This window comes from Microcebus murinus, chromosome 7, assembly GCF_040939455.1.
Source record: "Microcebus murinus isolate Inina chromosome 7, M.murinus_Inina_mat1.0, whole genome shotgun sequence".
NCBI classification, from domain to species: domain Eukaryota; kingdom Metazoa; phylum Chordata; class Mammalia; order Primates; family Cheirogaleidae; genus Microcebus; species Microcebus murinus.
Window position 1 is genome coordinate 55,273,132 of NC_134110.1, and position 23,978 is coordinate 55,297,109.

The following is a 23,978-nucleotide window of genomic DNA, read 5'->3' on the forward strand; positions in this document are numbered from 1 at the left end:
GAGCAACAGGATATAATAGTGTACTACCTACACTACTCTGCAAGAAACAAAAAAAAAAAAAAAAGAAAAAAGAACTAATACTTAATCCCCCAAACAAAAGGATCTTAGTGGATAAATCTGCAAAAACCTACAAAACTGAGAAAGTCTTCATAGGCTCCAAAACAAAAAAAAGTGTAAAAACTGCATGCAAATGTGAAATGAAACAAATCTAACCATCTAATACCTCAAAATTTCTGAAATATCCAGCAAACATTCTCTTCTAGAAAGACAAGACCTCACACCCTGAAGGAAAATTATTAGAAATTAAAACCCAATTGAACAGAGAAGAAACACTGGGGTAAGAGGGGAAGGTGGTTCAGATAAGGAAAGATGAGGAAGGGAGTGATGCCCAGAGGCAGTAATCCTAGAAGAAAACAAAATGAAAAACAAAAACACCATAATACACACACACACACACACACGTACACACACACACACACACACACACACACACACACATTTAAAGCTGAGAGCAACATTTCAGAATTCATGATCTTTAGAGCTATAGAGGTAGAACATAAGGCTGGGGCCAGAAAATCTTTCTGAGTAAGACTTAGTTCTGAAAAAGACTAGATATACAGACAGGTAATATCTGAGTTCTCAGTAACAAAAAGAAGTCACTAACAAGTCAAGCTGGGAAAGCTACCCTATCCTATCCCCAACTTCTCCTACTCCATAACTATCTCTTCCTAATAGTCCAGGAAAAATACCTGGAACAAGAAAAGGAATATGAACCCACTCCATCAAAAATTATTATGGAGAAAAAAAGAACAAAATAAAATACAGAAGATTACAGAAATGGAAAGAAAATGAATAGAGGACATAAGAAAAGGAAATTATAAGTATACAATATAATTGGAGCCCTGAAAAAAAAAACTTAGGGAAACAAACAAACAAACAAATTCTAAAAGCAACTTTTCTCACCTGAGAGGACTAAATCCACATATTAAGTATTTGGGACAACTAACTCAAGAATAATCAATAAAACATATCATATAGTAAGACTATTGGATTTAAAAGGTAAAGAAAAAATTTGTTTGGGTAACCAGACAAAGAGTCTAAGTCACTTATGAGAGAAAGAAAATCAGGATGGCATCAGACTTCTTGACAGCAATATTTTATCCTAAAAAACAATGGAACAACATATTTAAGATGAGTAAAGTTTAAGCCAAAGTGCATATAGCCAAATTGTCTTTTAAATATAAAGGTTATAGACGAATAGTTATAAACATGCAAGATGTAAGAGAATATGTTTTCCATGAGCAAATTTCCCATGAAAAAATTTCCTTAAAAATCTCCTTAGAGATAAGCTTCAGAAAACTAAGAAGTGAATGGAGAAGTTTCAACACAAGATCTAAAGTATAAGCAAACTGCACAAACTTTGCTATATAGTTTGATTAGTTTACTTTATGCTTTTCTATTTCTTGAGATACCTATGATTAATAATACACTTACCTACCCAATCTGCTTCTGAAATGCATCATGTAATTTATCTTTCTTAGATTTTTAGAATTACTTTACATTTGAAAAATGCAGAAACACTGAGATTTCCAGATAGTAAGGGTAATTATGAGATAATAATACTAACAGATTTCTTTTGGTTAAAAAAAAAAAAGTGGTCCTAAAACTATAAATTAATTCTACACGAATAAATCACATTTGATAAAGGCCCTAACACATGAAAGTCCAAAGCTAGACATGTGACTTTGTAGTTTGTAGAAATGAAAATAACTAAGAAATATGTTAACTGACCTATGTGATAACAAATTATCAATACTAACCTGATAAGCTCTGTTTATTTGACTAGCTGCCCAACTAGCATATTTCATGTTGTCCTTTTTCATTTTTGCACTTGCTTTTGGATTAGAAGCAATATGACTTGCTGACTAAAAGCAAAAAAGAAATATCAAAAACAAAATTCCTTTTTTTTTAGTCAAGATAATTGAAAACATAAAGTTGAATGAAATTAGTGTTTAAAAATGGAAATATATTTTAAAATATAATATAACCCAAAGTAATGGAAAGATAAAGGAAATATTTTAAATAATATCTAAAATTATTTAAGTAAGTATCTATTACTATAGCTCTTAAAGGTAAAATCCTATATCATTTAAATAAAGAAGCAAGCCATGGAAGAACACTGTATAAACCAAAAGCACTTTACCACTGTAGGATACTGTTGATGTTATTCATTGTCATTGAATTACATTAGTTTCCCAATGCTGGAATTATAGAATTTTTGAATATAATAGAAAAAACCCTCAAATATAATTTACCCCAAGTTTCTACATTAATAGGTGAAAAAACTAAGTCCAGTAGTAGTGACTTAACTTGACCAAAGCAAGTTAATGGAAGTCTTTGAAATAAAGGAGATTCTCCTTATCTCTAATCCACTTCTCTTTTCATTATACCAAAAGTTTTCAAACTGTTTCACAGAACTGATTAGCCACTGCAATTTGATCCATCTTCTCCTTTTTAAAAATGTATTTAAATGAGGGATTCTTAATTGGAGATACATGAAAGAATATGTAAACCCCCAAAATCATATGCTACTCTTTAAATGTATGTTTGTTTGTATTTCTGGGGAGAGAAAGATATAACTTTTGTCTTATTCTTAAATATACCTTACTCTTAAAAGGATCTATGTGATTCAAAAAAAGGTTGTCTTCCTTTTCTACCTAACCTGTGCTACAGGTCATTTCACCTGTGTTTCCTCATCTGTCAAAGAGGAATCTATATGGCAGATTTTTACACCTCTGAGTCTTTAATGTAACCTTTCTGGTATGAATTTCAGTAAATGCAGCAGTAAAAGAAAAATCCTGGAGTCAACTGCCTAGGCTGGAATGCCAGCTCAATCCACTTAGGACCTCTATGTCTATCTTTGGACAAATTAATTGAATCTCTGTGTCTCAGTCTCACCATCTGTGAAATGGTCACAGTAAGAGTAAACTACCCAAATTTGAGTACCTACTCAAATAACTCAAGTGAGGATTTAATGATTTACACAAAAAATAGAGCTCAGACACACTGCCTGGCACATGAAGTGCTATGTACAAACTATCATTATTAATAATTTGTTTTATATAGTTTTAAAAATGAGTATTTAATTTATTTGGTAAAGAGATACTTCTATGAAACCATATCTCCAAGCCACTTTAACTGGCTCTGGGAGAATCCAGGAAAATTTTCTTGAAATTTCTTTAAGCCATTTTCTAACCATATTTTGCCATTTCTTTCTATAAAGTATTTGATTTATGTTTCTTCCTATCCTATCCTCCATTTCTTCAATCAGTTTTTTTTACTGAGTCCAAACAATAAGATACTCATGAAAAAGTCCATCCGTAAGACTAAGATAAATCAAAATTTCAAAGAACTGACCTACTAAAGTTTATTTTCCCAGCCTTTCTGATTGCAGAGAGTTGTTCATTTTATAGCTATTTTAAAGATCAGCAAATTCTTCCTCTATTTCACACAACTCTTCTTAATTGACTTTTCTAAGCTCTTCCTTTGGCAAACATAAACAATAGATACTTCCATACTTTCCACAATTTCCAAACTGTTCTTCTACACCATAAAACATGTTTTAATTTGACATATTGGAGATTTTATTTCTAATATGTGTTTTAACAGCAGTTTCAAAATATCTGATACAAGCATAATTTAGGAAAGGAATATAATAATGTTGGGCATAAATCCAAGAATATCAAAACAATTAAATACATAATATGGTTTTGTATCTGTTACTATTTTATAAAGACAGATTTCAATTCTGATATGATAAAAATATTTTACAAATGAAATGTCAAACAGCTAGGATGTATTAACATTCAAATTAAACTGCCTTACAACTTATTGTTCATAATTAACTAAGGAAAAAATCATATGCTCATCAATAAAGTGCAAAAACCAAGAGGGGAGTGATTGAAGGGGATAGTTAAATGGATTTTAAGTTACATATTTTAAAAAATAATATTAAACATGCACCTCAACTCACCATGTAAAGCCCAAACAAAGCTCTCATATTTCGGTTGTTCAGTTTCAATGCCTGTGCAAAGTACTTTCTTGAAAGTTCGAGGTTTTCAAGTCCACCTTGGGTATATTTAACCTGTTAAAATTGCAGAGTGCTGAAACCTGTTTATTTTACTACCTTGAAATATAGCATGGTTTCATCATACCATAGGCATTAAGTAATTGAAACAGATACTCTGTAAACAAATACAAGATGTTAAAAGAATTCACTTAAGGTTGTTAAAGCTAATCTAAAATTTAAAACATAACCTCCCCCCCAAAAGCTATTCTATTCCATGAACACTAATATCACTGAGAAGCTTTTAAAATGAAAATGCTGCCACAATAAAAAAGTCAATATAATATCTATTTCAGCTGCCTTGGAAATGCTTCACTTCATGTTTTATTTTCTACTACTAGCATTAGAAATATAGACTTGCATATTGAATTATTCTTTTACATGTGAACTGGCATTCTTTAATAATGAAGTCCCTCTGACTTATATCATTCAACTGTAATGGTAAGCATATTAAATAAATACTTCTAACATCAAAAAATATTGGCTTTAATATAAATTTTCTAGTATATGAATTTTAAAATCATAATTACTATAAATGTCTCATAAGCTATTAAATGGGGACAAAGGTGGCACAATTAATTTATAATTAGGAAAGTAAACAGTATGTAAATATAAAAATACAAATAACTTCAGTTTTAAATAGGACTTTTAATTTAAAAAATCAGTATTTCCATTGCAATATTAAAAATTTAAAATTTTTACTCCCATAACTTAAAACTCATCAGCTGTTTTAAAGATTTATATACTTGCCTAACATGAAGGAAATATACTTATTCCATAATTTAATAATATTCAACAGCAACAAAAATAAAATCACATACCATTGCTGTTTATGAAAACACTTACTTCAGCATACTGTTGACAATATAAGTGGTTGTGCGGATTAGTCATCATAAGCTCCTCTAAACAAAAGGCTGCTTTTGCATAGCTAAAAAATATAAAGAGGAGAAATTAATTTTAAAGTCACAAATTTTATCTTATACTTTAAAATAATTTAAAAACAATTTTAGTGGTGTTTAACATTTTATTTCCAAAACAATTTAAATGGCTTCACTAATAAAGTGCCTGTCATCTTGAATTCATAAATACCAATAACATTAAATTTTTGAATGAAATGAATAAACACAGGCTTAACTTTTAAAGCAGCCTATAAACAATCAATAGATATTACATTTTAAAAATTGAGTCATTGGCCGGGCGCTGTGGCTCACGCCTGTAATCCTAGCTCTTGGGAGGCCGAGGCGGGCGGATTGCTCAAGGTCAGGAGTTCAAAACCAGCCTGAGCAAGAGCGAGACCCCGTCTCTACTATAAATAAAAAGAAATTAATTGGCCAACTGATATATATATATATATATATATATATATAAAATTAGCCGGGCATAGTGGCGCATGCCTGTAGTGCCAGCTACTCGGGAGGCTGAGGCAGAAGGATCACTCGAGCCCAGGAGTTTGAGGTTGCTGTGAGCTAGGCTGACGCCACGGCACTCACTCTAGCCTGGACAACAAAGCGAGACTCTGTCTCAAAAAAAAAAAAAAAAAAAAAAATTGAGTCATTACTATGACATCCAAACATTATTAATAACACAGGCTCCAAGACTTTAGATCAGGTTACATAAAAAATAACTTCTAGAAGTTCACTGATAATTAAATAATATATTCAAATACCTAAGGTGTAAGGAGGAAATAAACATTTTATTACATATTCTCTATCCACTAAAAATCCTTCACAGGCATATATTCACCAATATATTCTGTTACAAAGACTTCTTATTACTTAACTGTCAAATATCAAATTATAATAAAGTTATACATTTCTAAACACATGAAAAATAGGTTAAGTTAGTTTTGACACACACTCTATTACTATTAAATCATGTGATAGAGAAAAACAAAACAAAAATCTTACTGAAAATGTAAGGTGAGAACTGCCAGAAAGTATCTGGAAAAGCAGCTTTAAACCATATGATTATAATTCACATTAATATATTTTAAATGTTTAATGTGAATATCCTAAAGAACACAGGTGTTGCAAGATTTATTCCCAGAGAGGAGGTGATGACACTACCCAAAGAAAAAGGCTACCTAAATTTGGCATTTGTCACCAATATACAAAGGTACCCACCTTTACACTAACACTTGATAAACTTACTTTTTAAAATATACATATTCCAGCTTTATACATGTATATTGACCAATAGCTTTTATTAAGTGCTCATTATGTGTCATGTACTGCTCTAAGTATGTTATCAGTATACTAATTTAATCCTACCAAAACCGTAGGAACATCAACATTCTATAGCTGAGAACACCAAGACACAGACATGTAAACTGAATCAAGGCTGTGCCACTGCAGAGAGCTGCACTCTTAAGCACTATGTATGTTGTCTACATGCATTACACACCACAATGATAAACTACAGTAATGGTAGTGACAGTGATGAAGATGTCAATGGCAACATAAAAAAAGTGTGTATAAGTGCAGTCAAACCAAAAGGGCCTAAGGAAAAAATACATCCTGCAAACTATCCAAGAATTATATCATTTTATATTTATGAAGAGCCTTATATACAGATTCTTATGCAAAAACATGCAGCTACTTAGCTGTTTCGATTTTTACATCCAAAATCTAGCAGTGGTTCTGGACACACGACAGGTATTTAACAAATGATTAAACAAATGAATGAGCAAATGACTGAATAAATGTCTAGAACAAAAGTATTATGACTACCTAGCTAATATCTATATATCACTCTAAAAGGGGAAAGCTGTCTCTACTTTAAATACCCAACTTTATCAAAAGACAGTGCTAAATGTATTCCTTTAACTAGGATGATGCCAAAAACTCATACTGAGGCTAAGAATAAAAGTTCTTATAGATTTAAATGGGTTTAGCACCACTATTACTCTGGTTCTTATACAGCATAAAGCACAATAAAATGGGCAAGTAGGAGTTTTTGTTACAAAATGAACACCAAGATATTTTTCCCAAAAATCAATTGGTAACATATATAAGAAAAGGATCCCTTTTCCCAATTTTACGAAATACAAAATCAAACTAATTTTGTGGATAAATATAGGATCAAATAAACTTAGAGCTAGGAGAAGCTCAAGAAATGGTTTAGTTCTAGTCCAGCCATTCTTAGGAAGGTTGTTCAAGAGGATTAGGCCACACAAAAAGTGATTATTTCCTCAATTCTGCCAAGGATGGTGTATGTACATAGCATTGGTACCAGTACCATTTTAGGTTCATAGAAGTTAACTTATTATATACAGTGACTCAATGATATTAAGATTAGAGAAGTAAAAATAATTTCATATGTTTGTTGGCCATTATTCTGTCTTCATTTGAAAAATTTCTGTTCATGTCCTTTGCCCACTTTTTAATAGGGTCGTTTGATTTTTCCTTGCTGATTTTCTTGAGTTCTAAATAAATTCTAGTTATCAGCCCTTTATTGGATGTAGAGCTTGAGAAAATTTTCTCCCATTCTGTGGGTTGTCTGCTTGCTCTCTTGACAATTTCTTTGGCTGTGCAGAAGTTTTTTAATTTGATCAGGTCCCATTTATTTATTTTTGTTGCTGTGATTGCCTTTGGGGTCTTCTTCATAAATTCTTTGCCTAGGCCAATGTCTAGAAAAGTATTTCCAATGTTTTCCTCTAGAATTCTAATAGTTTCACACCTAGGGTTCAAGTCTGTTACCCAGCATGAGTTGATTTTTGTGAGAGATGAAAGGTGTGGGTCCTGTTTCAGTCTTCTACATGTGGATATCCAGTTTTCCCAGCACTATTTATTGAATAAGGATTCTTTTCCCCAGTGTATGTTTTTGTCTGCTTTGTTGAAGATTAGCTGGCTTTATGAGGATGGTTTTATATCTGGGTTCTTGGTTCTGTTCCACTAGTCAATGTCCCTGTTCTTGTGCTAGTACCAAGGTGTTTTAATTACTATAGCCTTGTAACAAACATATGAAAAAATGCTCAACATCTCTAATCATCAGGGAAATGTAAATCACAACTGCAATGAGATATCACCTATATTCAGTAAGAATGGCCTTTATCAAAAAGTTCCCAAACAATAAATGTTGGCGTGGATGCGGAGAGATAGGAACACTCCTAACACTGCTGGTGGGACTGCAAACTAGTTCAACCTCTGTGGAAAGCAATATGGAGATGCCTTAAAGTGATACAAGTGGATACAAAGCGATACAAATTGCTGGATCAACTATTTGATCCAGCAATCCCACTACTGAATATCTACCCAAAAAATCAAAAGTCACTTTATGAAAAAGACACCTGCATTTGAATGTTTATAGCAGCACAATTCACAATTGCAAAACTGTGGAAACAACCCAAGTGCCCATCAATTCAATGACACTCTACAAAAAAGACACCTGCACTCCAATGTTTATAGCAGCACAATTCACAATTGCAAAGCTGTGGAAACAACCCAAGTGCCCATCAATTCATGAGTGGATTAATAAAATGTGGTATATGTATACCACGGAGTACTATTCAGCTTTAAGAAACAATGGTGATATAGCACCTCTTGAATTTTCCTGGATAGAGCTGGAACCCATTTTACTAAGTGAAGTATCTCAAGAATGGAAAAACAAGCACCACATGTATTCACCAGCAAACTGATATTAACAGATCAACACATAAGTGGACATATATGAATAACATTTATCAGGTGTCGGGCAGATGGGAGGGGGTGGTAGGGGATGGGAATATACAAACATAATGAGAAAGATATGTAGCATTTGGGGGATGGTCACGCTTGAAACTCTAACTCCAGGGGGGAGGACAGCATGGGCAATATACGTAACCTTAACATTTGTACCCCTATAATATGCTGAAATTAAAAAAATAATAATAATAATTTCAATTAATTTAAAATTGAATTAACAATTATTACATAATTTCCTTTTGTGCAGTTTGAGTCAATTATTAGTATGTTAGAATCAGTACTAGAACTAAAGTTTTATTTTGTGCCTCACAAAATTATATAAGCAAAGGCTACAGTATATGCTCCTATAATGTTTTACTGATATCATGATTTTTCCTTACAGAATTTTGATAATTCCCTTTGATATAGAATTTTATAGTAAGGCTACACCTACAAAAAGGATCTATAATCACAATCATAATTAATGTATAAGACTTGCTGATATAGTATCTAGTTTGAATTTTACAAATCAAGTAAAAAAAATTAAGTCTTCGATAATGTGAATTTATTTTTGCTTATATAGGTTGAGTACTCCTTATCTGAAATGACCAAAAGTGTTTCAGATTTTAGATTTTTTTGATTTTGAAATAAATATTTGTGTTATCTTACTGATTAAGCATCCTTAATTTGAAAATCCAAAATCTCAAATGCTCCAATGAGCATTTCCTTTGAGCATCCTCGAATTCTGGAGCATTTCAAATTTCAGATTTTTAGATTAGGGATACTTAACCTGTAATATGTATTGGTAGTACTAACAAATAAATTATAACTGTAATTTTTTGTATTTAGAACAAGTACAATTTCTCAATATGGTTAATGGGTGTGATACACACCACTGGAATAACTAAAGACAAACTATAATTTATAAATCAAAATCAGAATCAAATTTAAAAGTAACTTAATGCTGCAAAAAATTATGTTGCAGAATTCTATGTCACCTTTTCCCTTTATACAGACACTAAATAATGAATATTTTATTATGGAAATTTATTTGGAGTAAAAAATTCTAGATGTAGGACCCCAATGCTGCCTGTGACCTACTATACTTTAAAAAGCTTATAACTGTTCATATGTAGAAAAGAATACCAAATGTTAAACATATCTAGCATTTTCTAAACTGCTACATTTTTGCCATTGCCTTCCTAAAACTGGTGCTGACATCCCACAATACTTTAACACTCTACCATAAAAGCTCTATCTACTACAATGACTTGCTCCAAAAAAGTCAAATTAATCAAGTGAACCAATTCTAATTTTCACAGTTTCAAAAAAATCTGGACATATTTATATTTGACTTACCCTAAATCTAAATATTTCTTCTAAGTGTTCAATTAGAAAAAAATAAATGGTCATTTTATTACTTGCTTTAAGACCAAATAGAGTGTTGTGATACTAGATAAATAAGTAGGCTGTTCACAATGATCATTTCCTCTAAAAAGTTATTATTTTTCAAGTGCTTTTGTATTTCTTGATTTCTTGGGATTTTTCAGTTCATTTCTCAAGTGTACATTCAACTCTATTTCAATAAACTCTTTAGACACAAAATAAAGCAAAACTGAATGTGGCCCTACCTGATGAAACAATAAATTTAATGACAGGTTTAAAATAAAGTATAACCTAAATTTGACGACTAAATATTAGAAATTCATACAAAAAAAAAACTGCAAATGATATATTTATATAGTTCTTAGAGGACAGAAGACATGAAAGTGATCAAAATTGATATATCTGATTTTTCTGAAAAGATAAGCTTTCCATAATTAAAAAAGCCAGTATTAAAAAGGCACATAATAAGCAAAGACATATTTCTGATAAATAGTTTTATATAAATCTCCTTTATATAAAAAGCTCTTAAAAATGAAAAAAAAAAAGCATAACTAGTTTTCACCTATCAAATTTTTCAAAGCTTAAAAACAATCATAGTACCTAGTGTTGTTAAAGGGGTACTCTTATAATTGCCTGTGTGAAAGTAAATTGCTATTACCATTCTAGGGAACAATTAGGAACTATTCATCAAGACCACAGAAAATGTGCATATCATTTAATCAAGTAATTCTATTTCTAAGAATTTAGCCAAGGAAATAAAGATGATCACTACAGCATTACAGTGAAAATGTAAAATAACCTCCATATCCCCCACTAGGAAACTGGTTAAAAATACTAGTAGGATAAATTGATATAAAGAAACAATATACAGCCATTAAAACCATGGTGTAGAATGTTTACAGTGATAAGAAATTTTGACAAAATATAAGAGAAAGCAAAAGCCACAAAAGATAATTTTATCTTGGATTTTTAAGAGGTATGGAAGAACAAAAATCACATATAAACTATAATTTAGGATGATGAAATTACATGTAATTTTTGTTTTGGTCTTTATACTTGATTGAGTTTCCCAAATTTCCTACATTAGGTCTTTCTTTAACCTGAAAAAAAAAATGTCCTTAATGATATGAAATATTTTTAAATGCTTTTATAGTCAGAAAAATCTTTATAAGGTAGGAAAAATTTTAAATAGCTATCACCTGTTTTAGAAACAAAATAAAGCTAATGTCACTTTTTTTACTACATTCTGAAAATTCAGTTTCATGTTACTTAAATATAAGTATTATATACTGTCCCACATGCATAGGAGAATGTTTACATATGTGCACATACAACCATACGTACATACTATACTGAATATGAATCAGAAAATAATTTCCTAACCAAACACAGAGAATCTGATGGCCAGAGTATATGAGAATTGAAAAATTATTATCAGAATATAGCACAAATTAATTAATTAAATAACAGCTATTATTTTTATGATAGCTTCCACTTTTATTAGAATTACACAAATAACCACTTCAATCCTCTATTTCACATTATATATATAGACCACAGACAACAGAAGTGTCTTCATTCTATTTTATTTCCTGTGTCAGCTGTTTGCACTATGAGAAGAGGTTATTCATGCACAATAAGAAAATGTGCGTGAGAATCTGATTCTATTCCATCAAAAAGAAGGAAAAGAAACAATGTAATATACTTCAGATTCAAAAGAACTAAGAGAAAAAAGAAAAAAAAAGTTATGCCTCTAGATAGAGGTTAGCGTTAATGCTGTGATATTAGAAAACTTGCACTAAGACTCTGGACTAATCCTCTCACACTGGGATTTCCTCCTGTCACTACAGCAATAAAAAAGCTAACAAAAACATTAAATATCCAATAAGCAAGTTCCTACAGCATTCAACATTCTTGATTATTCTCGGTTTTTTACCCAGGCAACAGAACGCTTCACTTTAGATTCTCTTAGTACTAAAGCTAATACATGCATACAATTGACAGAATTTTTAAACAGCAGGGAGTATAATACTCTTTGTATATAAGAACAATTTGAACTCTAAAAAATTCACAATTTTGATTCACCAAAAATAACCTTAGCTTGGCAAATGCAGGCCTTTAAAATTTCAAATACCATCTGTATTTGAAAGAAAAACTTACTTTCTCAAACAAAAACAATTTAGCAAAACACAAATGACCTAGTTAAAGCTACTCACAAATTATGACCAACAAATTGTTGATTTGCTATTTTTCATTTAATTGTTGGTTTATTGTTTCTCATTTCAAATAACAAGTGATTCACATCTTTGGAAACCACTATGCCTTGTAAACTTTGACAAAAATTGCACTCTTAGCAAAATTTTGTGTGTTTAACAACTTACTCGTGTTCATTGATATAAAGTTCCGCAAGTTCATGCCAGGCTTCTTGGTCTCCAACAAATCTGGTGGTAGGAAAGGGGAAAAAAAGTAAATGTGTAGATATTTTATAAATGAACAGCACAGAGACAAACAGGAAAATCAAATGCAAATTCCATTTTAATTAAAAAAGATTTATCAGAATAACAAAACACAATCCTCTTGTAAACACTCACTGTTCCAGATACTCATTCAGTTCCCGAATGGCCTCCACATTTTTCCCCTGGGCTTTTCGAATGGCAATCTTACGCTTTCTTGCAGCCTATGGGTTGACATTAATAAAGGATTAGGCCCTCATGATTCCTTGGGTTTTTGTAAAGAAGGTAATTTGACTGTGCAAATTATTATCTCAATGCCAGTGAAATTCCATTGTAGAACTACTGCTTAGTGGGAGTTTATAAACATGCCCCATGACATCCCACTGGGGAATTCAAACATTCCTCTAACAATCACATATGCTTTACTTTTGATGCACACAATGTATGCATCGTTTCATCCAAATAAATAACTATCCAGATTCTGATAATTACAAGTCAGCAGGGAATCCTAATCTTTATCCAACTTAAAGTCCTTCACTCTGTCCCATTCATAAGATCTGTATCTTGAGAGGTAGAGGGATAGTGGAGATTAGGAAAAAAATCTCACCATGGCCACTTGAATATCATTATACAAATATGGCTTCTGACAACTTTTTTTCACAATTTTAAGAGAAAAGTCTACCTGTGAGTTTTCAAAAGAAAAATACAGGTCCTAAAATAAATATTTTATAATAAGCAAAACATCTGAAACTTGCATTTTAAAGTTATTTAAATGACAAATATAAAAATCGATGCCATTTATTTATGCATTCACCAAGTATGTATCAGACTTCTATTGTTTGCCAGGTACTGTGGTAGACAATGAAAAAATAAGAATAAAAAAGAAATAGATAATTCCTTGCAGAAGCTCAGTCTCAAAGACACATCACCTAAAAACTTTAATGCTCTAAGGGGCAATGATAGAGATATCTATCATTGTCATGATAACAAGGAGGAGATCCTAACACAAGCTGAGGTAGAGTGGAGGAAGGGGAGGAACAGGAAGCAAGGAGGGTCCCAGATGTGATACTTGTACTGAAACAGAAAGCAAGGAGGGTTCCAGATGTGATACTTGTACTGAAACTGAAACAGATTAAGAAAGCAGAACAGCTAGCACTCTGGGAGGCCAAGGCGGGAGGATCGTTTGAACTCAGGAGTTCCAGATCAGCCTGAGCAAGAGCGACACCCATCTCCACTACAAATAGAAAGAAATTAGCTGGACAAAAAAAAATAAATATAGAAAAAATTAGCCAGGCATGGTGGCGCATGCCTGTAGTCCCAGCCACTTGGGAGGCTGAGGCAGAAGGATCTCTTGAGCCCAGGAGTTTGAGGTTGCTGTGAGCCAGGCTAACACCATGGCACTCTAGCCTGGGCTACAGAGTGAGACTCTGTCTCAAAAAAAAAAAAAAAGACAGCAGAACAGGAAGATATGTGTGGACATTGTATAATATAGTAGGAACACATGACCAAAGGCATAGAAGAAAGCAGCATTGTATATAATCAAGACTATAAGTTTGAGGCTGAAGTGGACAGTCAGGAACTGGATAGCACTGTATAAATTACTATATTTATGTCCCTCCATCTCTGCTTAATTCAAACACAGAAGAATAAACAACAAAACACACTATAACTAGGGTAAAGGTAAGCTTATTATGAACATGGTTTCTTATTGTTTTATATAATACACACTCCACAAGATACAGACAGAAGTAAAATGGATGGAACCTCTTCAGAGTAATGGAAGCTACATGTCCTGTTTGGCTCAGAAGTCAAAGTGAAAAGTTTAGAGAAATCAAGAGACTCTCCAATAAATTAGGGAAAGAGCAATACTTATAATAATTGTAATAATATTTTAAAAAATGATATTTTAAGAATATATATCCTTGATTATTTGAGTCATGTCAAAGGCCTAGAACAGTGCTTGCCAAATAGGCACACTCAAATATAAAAAGCACCACAAGAAATGTAAAAGTTACAAAGTCTCAAGAATTCACAACAGTGAAAGTAAAGCTCTGAAAGTAACTCAAATCCTAAAGGTAGAATATTAGATTTGGGAGCCTTGTCCCAAGTACTTCCAAAAATATTAATAGAGGAGGGATAAATTAACATGTAACCAAGAAACTGATTTCTTTTGGGCATATAATATGTAATCTAGCACCATTTGAAACATAATTTATTCTCTTCATTTTTCATGACACTACTTCTTTCACCAGCAAGTGATAGAGCAAAAAGAATCTAGGTTTGAAATCAAAAAGACAAGAAGTTGAATACCAACTCTTGTTACTTAATCAGCTTTTTTAACCTTTCCAAAGGTCAATAAGACCATCTATCTCCAAGTATCAAGGCAAAGCAATTAACATGTTACCTATCTTCCTTTTTTAAAAAACCTTCAATTCTATGGTTATCATTTATGTGTTAAGCCTTGCCACAAAGCTCTAAGAGATCTTTAAAAGATTGTCACAGACTTACTTGTTTTATATTTATATCTTGCCCCAGTTCTTAAAGGACTTGCAACAGTTGAGATGAGATACTACAGATGCAGTGAAAACTTTTAGAACATTTTGAATTTAAATGTCACAAATCAGACAAAAAGTCAAAGTATAACTAGGAATAGCAATTAACACATCTTTAGTCTTAGTATTAATAAGAAGTGAGATATGAACGCTGTAATGGGCATTGTCATGTACAATATAAGTTTCATGAAGAGTGTACTGAAACAACTGACTTTTGTTAAACTCATTTTTTCCAGTTATTTTACAACATTCCTCTACTGCTGAACACGTACTAAATATTTTTGGTCAGCAGCATTCTGCAGAAGACAGTTTGTAAAACACGGCCCTAGAGTGTTTCAAAGACAATTAGTCTTTTAAAGTGACTCTTAAAGGATAATACTTTTGTAAATGATAGGGAAATAAAGGTGTAATCAACTTAAATGTAACAAAAAAGGTAGAATTAGGAGATCCAAAATTTTTGATTTCCATCCTAAATTCTTCTACGAGACTTTCTGAAAGGAAGCTGAAATATTACAAATTAAATAATGTGTTACTCTTATTTTGAATGATGTGAATTTGTGGAGGGAGTAATGTCATAATTTTGTAAGAATTATGTAAAACAGAAATTTAGCATTAACTTTGGAATAACCAATTTTAAAAACTAAGAGTTTTTCCACCTAACAAGAACTTCACTGAGGTACAATAAAAGATTTTAAATACAATGCTTTCTTAATCAATTTGGGAAGCATGCCCCACTCTACCATATGAACAACATCATGTAAAACCTAAGATACAGCATTTTAGGTCCTAATATTCTAAAGTTTAAAACAAACTTTTGAGTGGTAACTATTCACTTATGAAAAGCCAATCCTCCTTTAAGCTGCCACTTGTGCCAACTTAAAAAAAAAATCTACTCAGCAAGCACTACTATATGAGCACAGGTATATTATTAAGTCATATGCTTTTTACTAAATAACAGCCCTGTCCAGGTTATTTCTTTTAAAGAAAAATAATACCTCATTCTGAGTTAAGTATAAATCTTTATCATGATCATTTTAAATTAGTATTAAACAGGGACTTAATTTTGAGCCAAAGTAAAGTAACAGGGACCAAACTTATTCCTCCTGCCTTAAGGTACAGGACAGCAGGCAATAAAGGACAGTGATCCCCGAGAAGTGGGAAACAGACCAGGTAATCTCTATTGTTATTGCCCTGGCTCGCTGCCTTGAGAAAGTTTCAAGGGTGCTGTGCAGGGAGAGGAAAACCAGATTGAGCCCAGAGAACTCTCGAGTTCAGGAGAAGGAGTGGAGAGTCCAAGAAGATCAAAGAGGCAGAGTACCACAGAAGAATAAAAGCACACAATAAGGACTCTGGAGCTCTGCAGAGGGTTCCCCTCGAATACTCAGCTTTGTACTGATCCATGCATGCAGGTGAGGAAACTACCCAAGGCCAAGGAAAGAACCACCAGAAAAGTTTAGGGGACACAGTGCCCAGCTATGCCCCTGCTACCAGCTAGACTGGAAAATGGCAGGATTCACTGGGCATTGGATAGAGTACCCAGAAGGTTCTTACCACAGTAATGGCAAATAATTAGCCTCAAACACTATTCTGATCAGGCTGGGAAACTTGAGGATTATGGCTTTGTTCACTGTCTTGCTTGTGGTGGTAATGGTTTCACTGGTATATACAAATGTCAAAACTTATCAAGATATATACCTTAAATACGTGCTATTTACTCTATGTCAATTATATGTCAAAACAGTTTTTTTCAAAAAAAAACCAGCATAGACTAAATGTTAAGTAAAGTTTTGAATATTTATCCAGTTTAATTTTGCATTTCTTTCTTATACTTCTTTTCCTGTAAAATATGCCAAGGTTCTAAATTTTTCTAAATATCTTGTTTGGATCGATCTTTGCAAAAGTCAACTTAAGTCTTAAAAAATGAAAACTGTTCTACATTTTACAAATAATTTTAATATTTGGAGTTAAAATTTCTACTATAAAATATGAAACTTCAAAAAGTACTCATTATGATATGGGATAAATTATAAAAGAAAAGCCATTTAAAATCTAAAAGTTTTGTCATCTGCTTCAAAGTATATCTAAATTTTTAAATAAACAGAGAATATATAATGTATCATATGTAAAATATACAACCAATTATAATAACAAAGATACTGGTGCAAAAAAGTAAGATGAAAACTGAAACACACATCTCAGTTTTTGCACATTCACAAAGAACAGTACTAGACACTGAAGGAAGTAGATGCTCAGTAACCACTACAGAATAAATGAATATGTCACAAATTTTACAGCTGGAAAGAACCTAAAGGGTAGGCAGTGATAATTAAATCTCTTCATTCTACATAGACAAAAACAAAAGCCTAGACTTACACAGCAAATCCTACAGCTCCTGAATCTATATACTTATTTTTTCTGCCATAGTCTCTTACTCTCTATATACTTAGTGCTCAGCTGTCCAATTCCTTATTTATACGTCTGTGAATAAAAAGTCAAGCAGCATGTCCCACAAAAGCCACATGAAATCCCGAGTTTCAAATGATTACCAGGCAACCAGAATAAGGTTCAAAAAAGGATTCTCTTGCCTTTTGGATCTTACCCAGAGCACACAAAAAAGGCTTATAAAAAAGACAAATTTCCTTCTATCACAGCTTCCCTAGTATAATATTTTTTAAAGCAAAAATTATGCTTAGGAGATTTAAAAAAATAAAAACAAGTTATTATTACATTTCACATACTCTTTGACAGTGGCAAGTACAATGTATTTAAATAACTAAATTTACATAATGAAATTTCTGTAGGGGGGACACCTGGTTGCCCATGTATATTAATTACCTAGTCCCAATTCCATTCATTACCATTGCTTCTTTCTTTCTTCATGGATGAATAGTCTTTAGCAATGGCATCAAACTGTCTATCCCGAGTTTCTTACTAACTATAGAATCTTAAGTAAGTCACTTAATTTCTCTGTGATCTTGTCTGCCCATAAAATAAAGACAGTATCTGACAGGATTGTAGTGATACTTAATAAGATACATACGTAAAGTATTTAGCTCAGTGATGGACCATAGTAAATATTCAATAAAGATTACCTGTCATCATCATCATCTTCCTCAATTCTATCACTCCTTTCACCCCATCCTCATATTTATCACAATCTCTGCTTTGTATTAATAGAAAGCTGCAGCTTTATTCTAAGTCAGTTGTAAAGTAGAAAAAAATCTACATGATCATATAAGCTGTTCTTTGAATATGCTTTACTCATATCAAAAGTTTTTTTAAAAAATTCACAAAATCAGAGCACATTAAATAATTTTATCATCCCTTAATCAATGCTAACTATTGCATTTTTGCCCTCCCAAAAGTTTAGAAGATTTTTAGCCTACACCACTTCAAATAATTTGTCTGCTGTCCTAATTGATGTTCTGAATAAGCAATCTGGAGCCATTAAAAATTGCAATAGTGCTGAAAAACTCATGTATGATAGGGAGAACCACTCTACTAAAAGAATACCACAGACCACAAACAATTTACTCCATTATTCAAAAGTAAATAAAAACTCATCAACAACACAGATTCTATTCTGTTTTCTTCAATGAACATCAAATAAGACTCAATCCCTAGCCTCAGAGAATTCACATTTTCTAGGTAGAATATGTATAACTACAATATAAATAAATCCAAGAAGGAATACTTGGGTATAGTATCTTTTAAATTTCAGGGGGAGCATAAAGGTTACTGTGATTTTTACTGAAACAATCAAAGGGGAGGTAGTTACAGAGGACCTGGACCCCAAGGGAAGATGAGAATTTGTATAGTTATGCTCCCACAGGATTTTTCCAACCAAAGCTATATATACCAATGCCAAACAATAAACAGGAACTTATATAATTCATTTGAAACTTTTAAAGACTATGAATAAATCTTCATCAAATCAGCTATATGCTTTCTGTAACGTTACATACAATGGGATAGCTAGCAATTTTTGCTAAAAGACAAGTAGTATCTTTAAAAAATAGGCTACTTGGGGAAGAGATACTGCATAGAAAAGGATTAAAAGATTAAGGCCTACCAGCAAAATATAATCTAGAATCCTACTATACCCCCTCCAGATTTAGGGACCCAGAAAGAAATGGAAAGTTGGGTCAGCAAAGGGAAAGCAGAGTTTCAGGTTCTTCTACCTCCAAGGCTATGCCCACAACCTGAAAATGTGAGCTTTTAAGAACATTTTACTCTTGCCACACAGGCAATTATATCTAATTCCAAAATAAGACTTCAAGTATTTGATATATCATAGTAGGCAGAGTTTACAATTCGGGCCAAAACCTGACCTTTCTGAAATATGACATCAATTAAAATATAATAATAATTGTACTTTTTTTCTGAAAGACATTCATTCAATGAATATTCATTGAAAGCCTACCAAATGCTGGGCAATGCAAAGGACAAAATTGGGGTCAGAATAAAAGGTCACAGTGAGCCTAGTCCAATACTTGTCTTTGACAGCCTAGATACTAAAATTATTATACTTAAGAGCTATTCTTCTCGACAACATATTTGCATCTACGTTTTGTTTATATATTTTTATTAAAAATATACATCTCACTATCCTCTAATTCCACTTGTCTTAATTTTAGATTCCCATAATCCCTGGCCTAAGAACAACTTCCAAATTACGTCTCTCTTTTCACCTCCTTCAAATCATATCCCATATTCCTGAAAGTTATCTCTATCTGATGGTATTTACCAAATCAAAATTTGACTTTACTCTTCATTCTCAAAGAATAAAAATCAAAATTCTGAAGTATAACTGGTCACAAATGTAGATTCTCTTGTTGCACTTCTAGCTACTCTGTACCATAAATCAACTTAGAGGTATAAAACATTATTTTCCTCAGAGGTAAATCAGTAGGGAGGGAGAAGGTTAAACTAGGCAAAGCACCAGAATTTCAACCTTTCTTCACCAGAACAGAAATGAAATTTCATTTGAAAAAGATATAAAAGGAGACAGTTCAGAAAGAAAAAAAAAAAAAGTAACTGCTTAAGAATACTAAAAGATGTCCAACATTATTCATAATGCAAATTTTAACGTGGTAAGATTTTTAGCCAATTATAGTTGCAAAGATTAAAACAAAAAAGATCACAATATACCATGTGGGAAGATCAGGCAAAGTGGCACTCTCATATATCACGGAAATGGGTATAGATGACTAAAAAGCCTTTTTAGGGGGAAATTTAGTAACATCAATCAAAATTTAAAATGAATGGACTTCCTGACCCAGATATTTCACTTCTAAGGATTCATCCCACAAATAACATCCACTGCAACCCTGTTTCTGAAAGGAAAATATCAGAATCAACCTAAGGGTTCACCAAAGGGGACTTAGTTAAAGAAACTTTTTTATCAAGACAATGGATTATATATCCACTCAATGCAATAATATAAAGGATGTGCTAACATTGCATGATCTTTAAAATATATTGCTGAGAATATGCCAAATTTGCAATTCTAAGCATTTTCCCTTCACACACACACAATGTGCGTCTATTTGTGCATGAAAAAATATTGCTAAAAACACATACAAATTGTTGACAGTATTTGCCTAAGGGAAGGAGGACTTGAGCTCATGGATAGGAGAAAAGACTTATTTTTTGCCATGTATTAATATTATTTCATTCTGTCTGCAATTTTTAACATGAATACATATTACTTTTTCAAAAGAATATTTTACAACTTTTAAAAATAGATGGAGAGAAGGTATCTCATTTCACTATCACCCTCTCAAAAGAAAAATTTGAAAACTTCTATTCTAATCATGTTCTTTCTTTCCTAAACAGGCCTTGCACTTTAATAATGCTAAGGCTTACTCATGCCATTCACTTGGGATATGATGTCTTTCTTCAGTTCACTGTCTTTGTTTCATTTAAGCCACATTCATCCTTCAAGGCCTGCAAGGCTCAAAACTCATGCAGCAAGTCAGCAAGTTACCAAAGAATCAGAATTTAATAAATCTATTTCAAAGTCCACAATATGTTTAATACATCATGTTGCCTCCCTAAAAACAAAGTCAAAATGCTGTCTAATTCATCTTGTTCCCAGCACCAAGCACACTGCAAGCAAATGTTTTCTGAAAGAATGAATGCATATGAGTAGGAAGGAAAGCCCCTTCAAGCTTAAATGAACAACCTCATTTCTCTACTAGATATCAAGGAACATAGAGGCTTAAGACAAAAGGGTCACATGATCACTTTTAGACAATGCAGAGAATAACAGTATAAAAATATGAATTATAACTATGGATGAGGATAAAACTAGACTTTTCTACCTATGAGATAATACATGAAAGTTGTGAAAAAAGAACAGTAATGTCTTCTACACAGAAACTTAACTGTTGCATATAAGTAAAGCCTTCTACTAGACTTTATTAATTCTAGATCTTATATGGCTTTGTTTTCTCCATCAACATCCAGCACAGTGCTTTCTAAGGATACAGGAACAGAAACAGTATCTTTATTCTTAGTAACAGTAACACTTTGGCAGTTCATTAGAAGTACTTAATGTTTACAGAAGGAAAGGAGGAACTGAGTGGAGATTAGAGAATGTTTGCTAAAAGAATTATACATTTAGCAAAGCTGAATTTAGTCACCTTGTTCTAAAATGTTTACCTAGCCTCTAAAGGATTTAGTTACAATTGGTTGAGTACCCCTTATCCAAAATAGTTGAGACTAAAGTGTTTCAGATTTCGTTTTTTTATATTTTGGAATATTTGCATATATGTTATGAGATACCATGGCATCCAACTCTAAACATGAAATTCATTTATTTACTATATACTTTATACACATAGCCTGAAGGTGATTTTATACAATATTTTAAATAAGTTTGTGCATGAAACAAAGTTTTGACTGCAACCCATCACATGTAGTCAAGTGTGGAATTGTCCATTTGCAGTGTCATGGTGGGACTCAAAAAAGATTTAGATTTTGGAGCATTTCAGATTTCAAATCTTTGGATTAGGGATGCTCTCAACCTGTACCACCTCACACACATTCTATGGCAGGAACCATCCAGATTTCATTTTTTTTTTTTCCTTTAGAGACAGGATCTTGCTCTGTCACCCTGGGTAGAATGCAGTGATGTCATCATAGCACACTGCAATCTCCAACTCCTAGGCTCAAGCGAGATCCTCCTGCCTTAGCTTCCCAAGTAGCTGGGACTACAGGTTAATGCCACCATGCCTGGCTAATTTTTTTCTATTTTTTGTAGAAACAGAGTCTCGCTGTTGCTTAGGGTGGTTTCGAACACCTGAGCTCCAGCGATCCTTCCACCTCAGCCTCTCAAGAGTACTAGGATTACAGGCATGAGACTGGTCTCTAGAGTTCTCTTTTAGCCAGCCTTAAAAGTCCTAAAAAGCTATAAATTATGGAAAGTACTACTACAAAGATAGAACAATATTTAATTACATATTATCTTACATCCTGAAGTGAAGTAACTTATTAAAATATCCCCAACTTAAACTGAGAAGGAAAATATTTGACTCTTAATTTCAAAACAAAAATGATTTAAATTACTAGCTATTGATTTTTAACCTGGTATGAGAAAAATATATAAAACTCAGAAATTCTTTTCAGAAATTTAATTTCATTTTTTTCAATCTATGGTTAAGTGGAAAACTAGTATCTTTGACTGCAGTAAAGCCTTATAATTGAAGTAGATCCATGAGAAAATCTTAAGAAAAAAATGGTGCTTTTTATAAGAAATTGTTTTATTAAGACAGATGGTAAGCTATTACGACAGTTAAGATTAGAAAATTATTTCAATTAATAAAATGTGGTATATCTATACCATATAGTCCTACTCAGCCATAAAAAATAGTGAACTAAAAACCTCTTGTATTAACCTGAATGCAACTGGAGACCATTATTCTAAATGAAGATCACAAGAATGGAAAAACAAACACCCCACATAATTACCATTAAATTGGAATTAATCAATCAACATGTATGTGTACACAGGAAATAATATTCACTGGAAATCAAGCAAGCACGAGGGGGAAGGAGGGGTTGAGTAAATTCACACATATTGGGTACAATGCCCACTATCTGGGTGATGGCACACTTATAACTTTCATACTTTGACTCAAATGGTACAAAAGCAGTTCATGTAGTCAAAATGTTTGCACCCCCATAATATTCTGAAATAAAATTAAAAAAAAAAAATTCAGTGTGCTGAGAACATGTCTCCAAGTCAATGAATGTTTGCACATCAAGAAAGAAAGAAAGAAAGAAAGAAAGAAAGAAAGAAAGAAAGAAAGAAAGAAAATTATTTCAAAACTTTCCAATTTATTGGTAGTATCTAGATAAACTAATGGAAGCTATTTCTTATTTTGCTATTTATTGTAGGAGGTTTGCAGCTGTCAAAACTTTTCCCTGAACTTTCTACATTCTGAGAATCCTCAAAAAATAATCAAACCTTTCCATACAAATATCTACCCAAGAAAACCACCCCAAACCTTATTAGGAAGTTTCCAGAAAAAATCTCCGAGGCAGAATAATACTAAAAGTAAGAATCTATCATTTAAGCAACATATCAACTACTATAATATCAAAAGAAATAAGCAGAGATGGGGATTTATGATTAATGCCTGGGATCAATGTGCTCTAGAAACTATATATTTCAATATTAAATAATTTCCTATGCTGGTATAATTTATTTAAAATTAATCAATTTACTGTTATTCAATTATTAAGCATTTTACATCTTAAAATACAGAGTTATACCTTATCATTTTCTTAAATC

General features: G+C 32.3%; 1 protein-coding gene across 2 annotated transcripts in view; it reads right to left on the reverse strand.

Moving 5' to 3' along the window:
- The window catches only part of EMC2 (ER membrane protein complex subunit 2), a 62,170-nt gene that overhangs the window by 12,585 nt on the left and 25,607 nt on the right, over nt 1-23,978 (reverse strand). Inside the window, exons 6-10 of one of the 2 annotated variants that reach the window (XM_076005074.1) lie at nt 12,765-12,850; nt 12,555-12,614; nt 4,973-5,054; nt 4,034-4,144; nt 1,821-1,925 (exon numbers count right to left, since the gene is read on the reverse strand). In XM_076005074.1, the coding sequence (XP_075861189.1) occupies nt 1,821-1,925; nt 4,034-4,144; nt 4,973-5,054; nt 12,555-12,614; nt 12,765-12,850 (444 nt within the window). The remainder of the gene's footprint in view (nt 1-1,820; nt 1,926-4,033; nt 4,145-4,972; nt 5,055-12,554; nt 12,615-12,764; nt 12,851-23,978) is intronic. The other variant, XM_076005075.1, reaches the window with a different exon arrangement.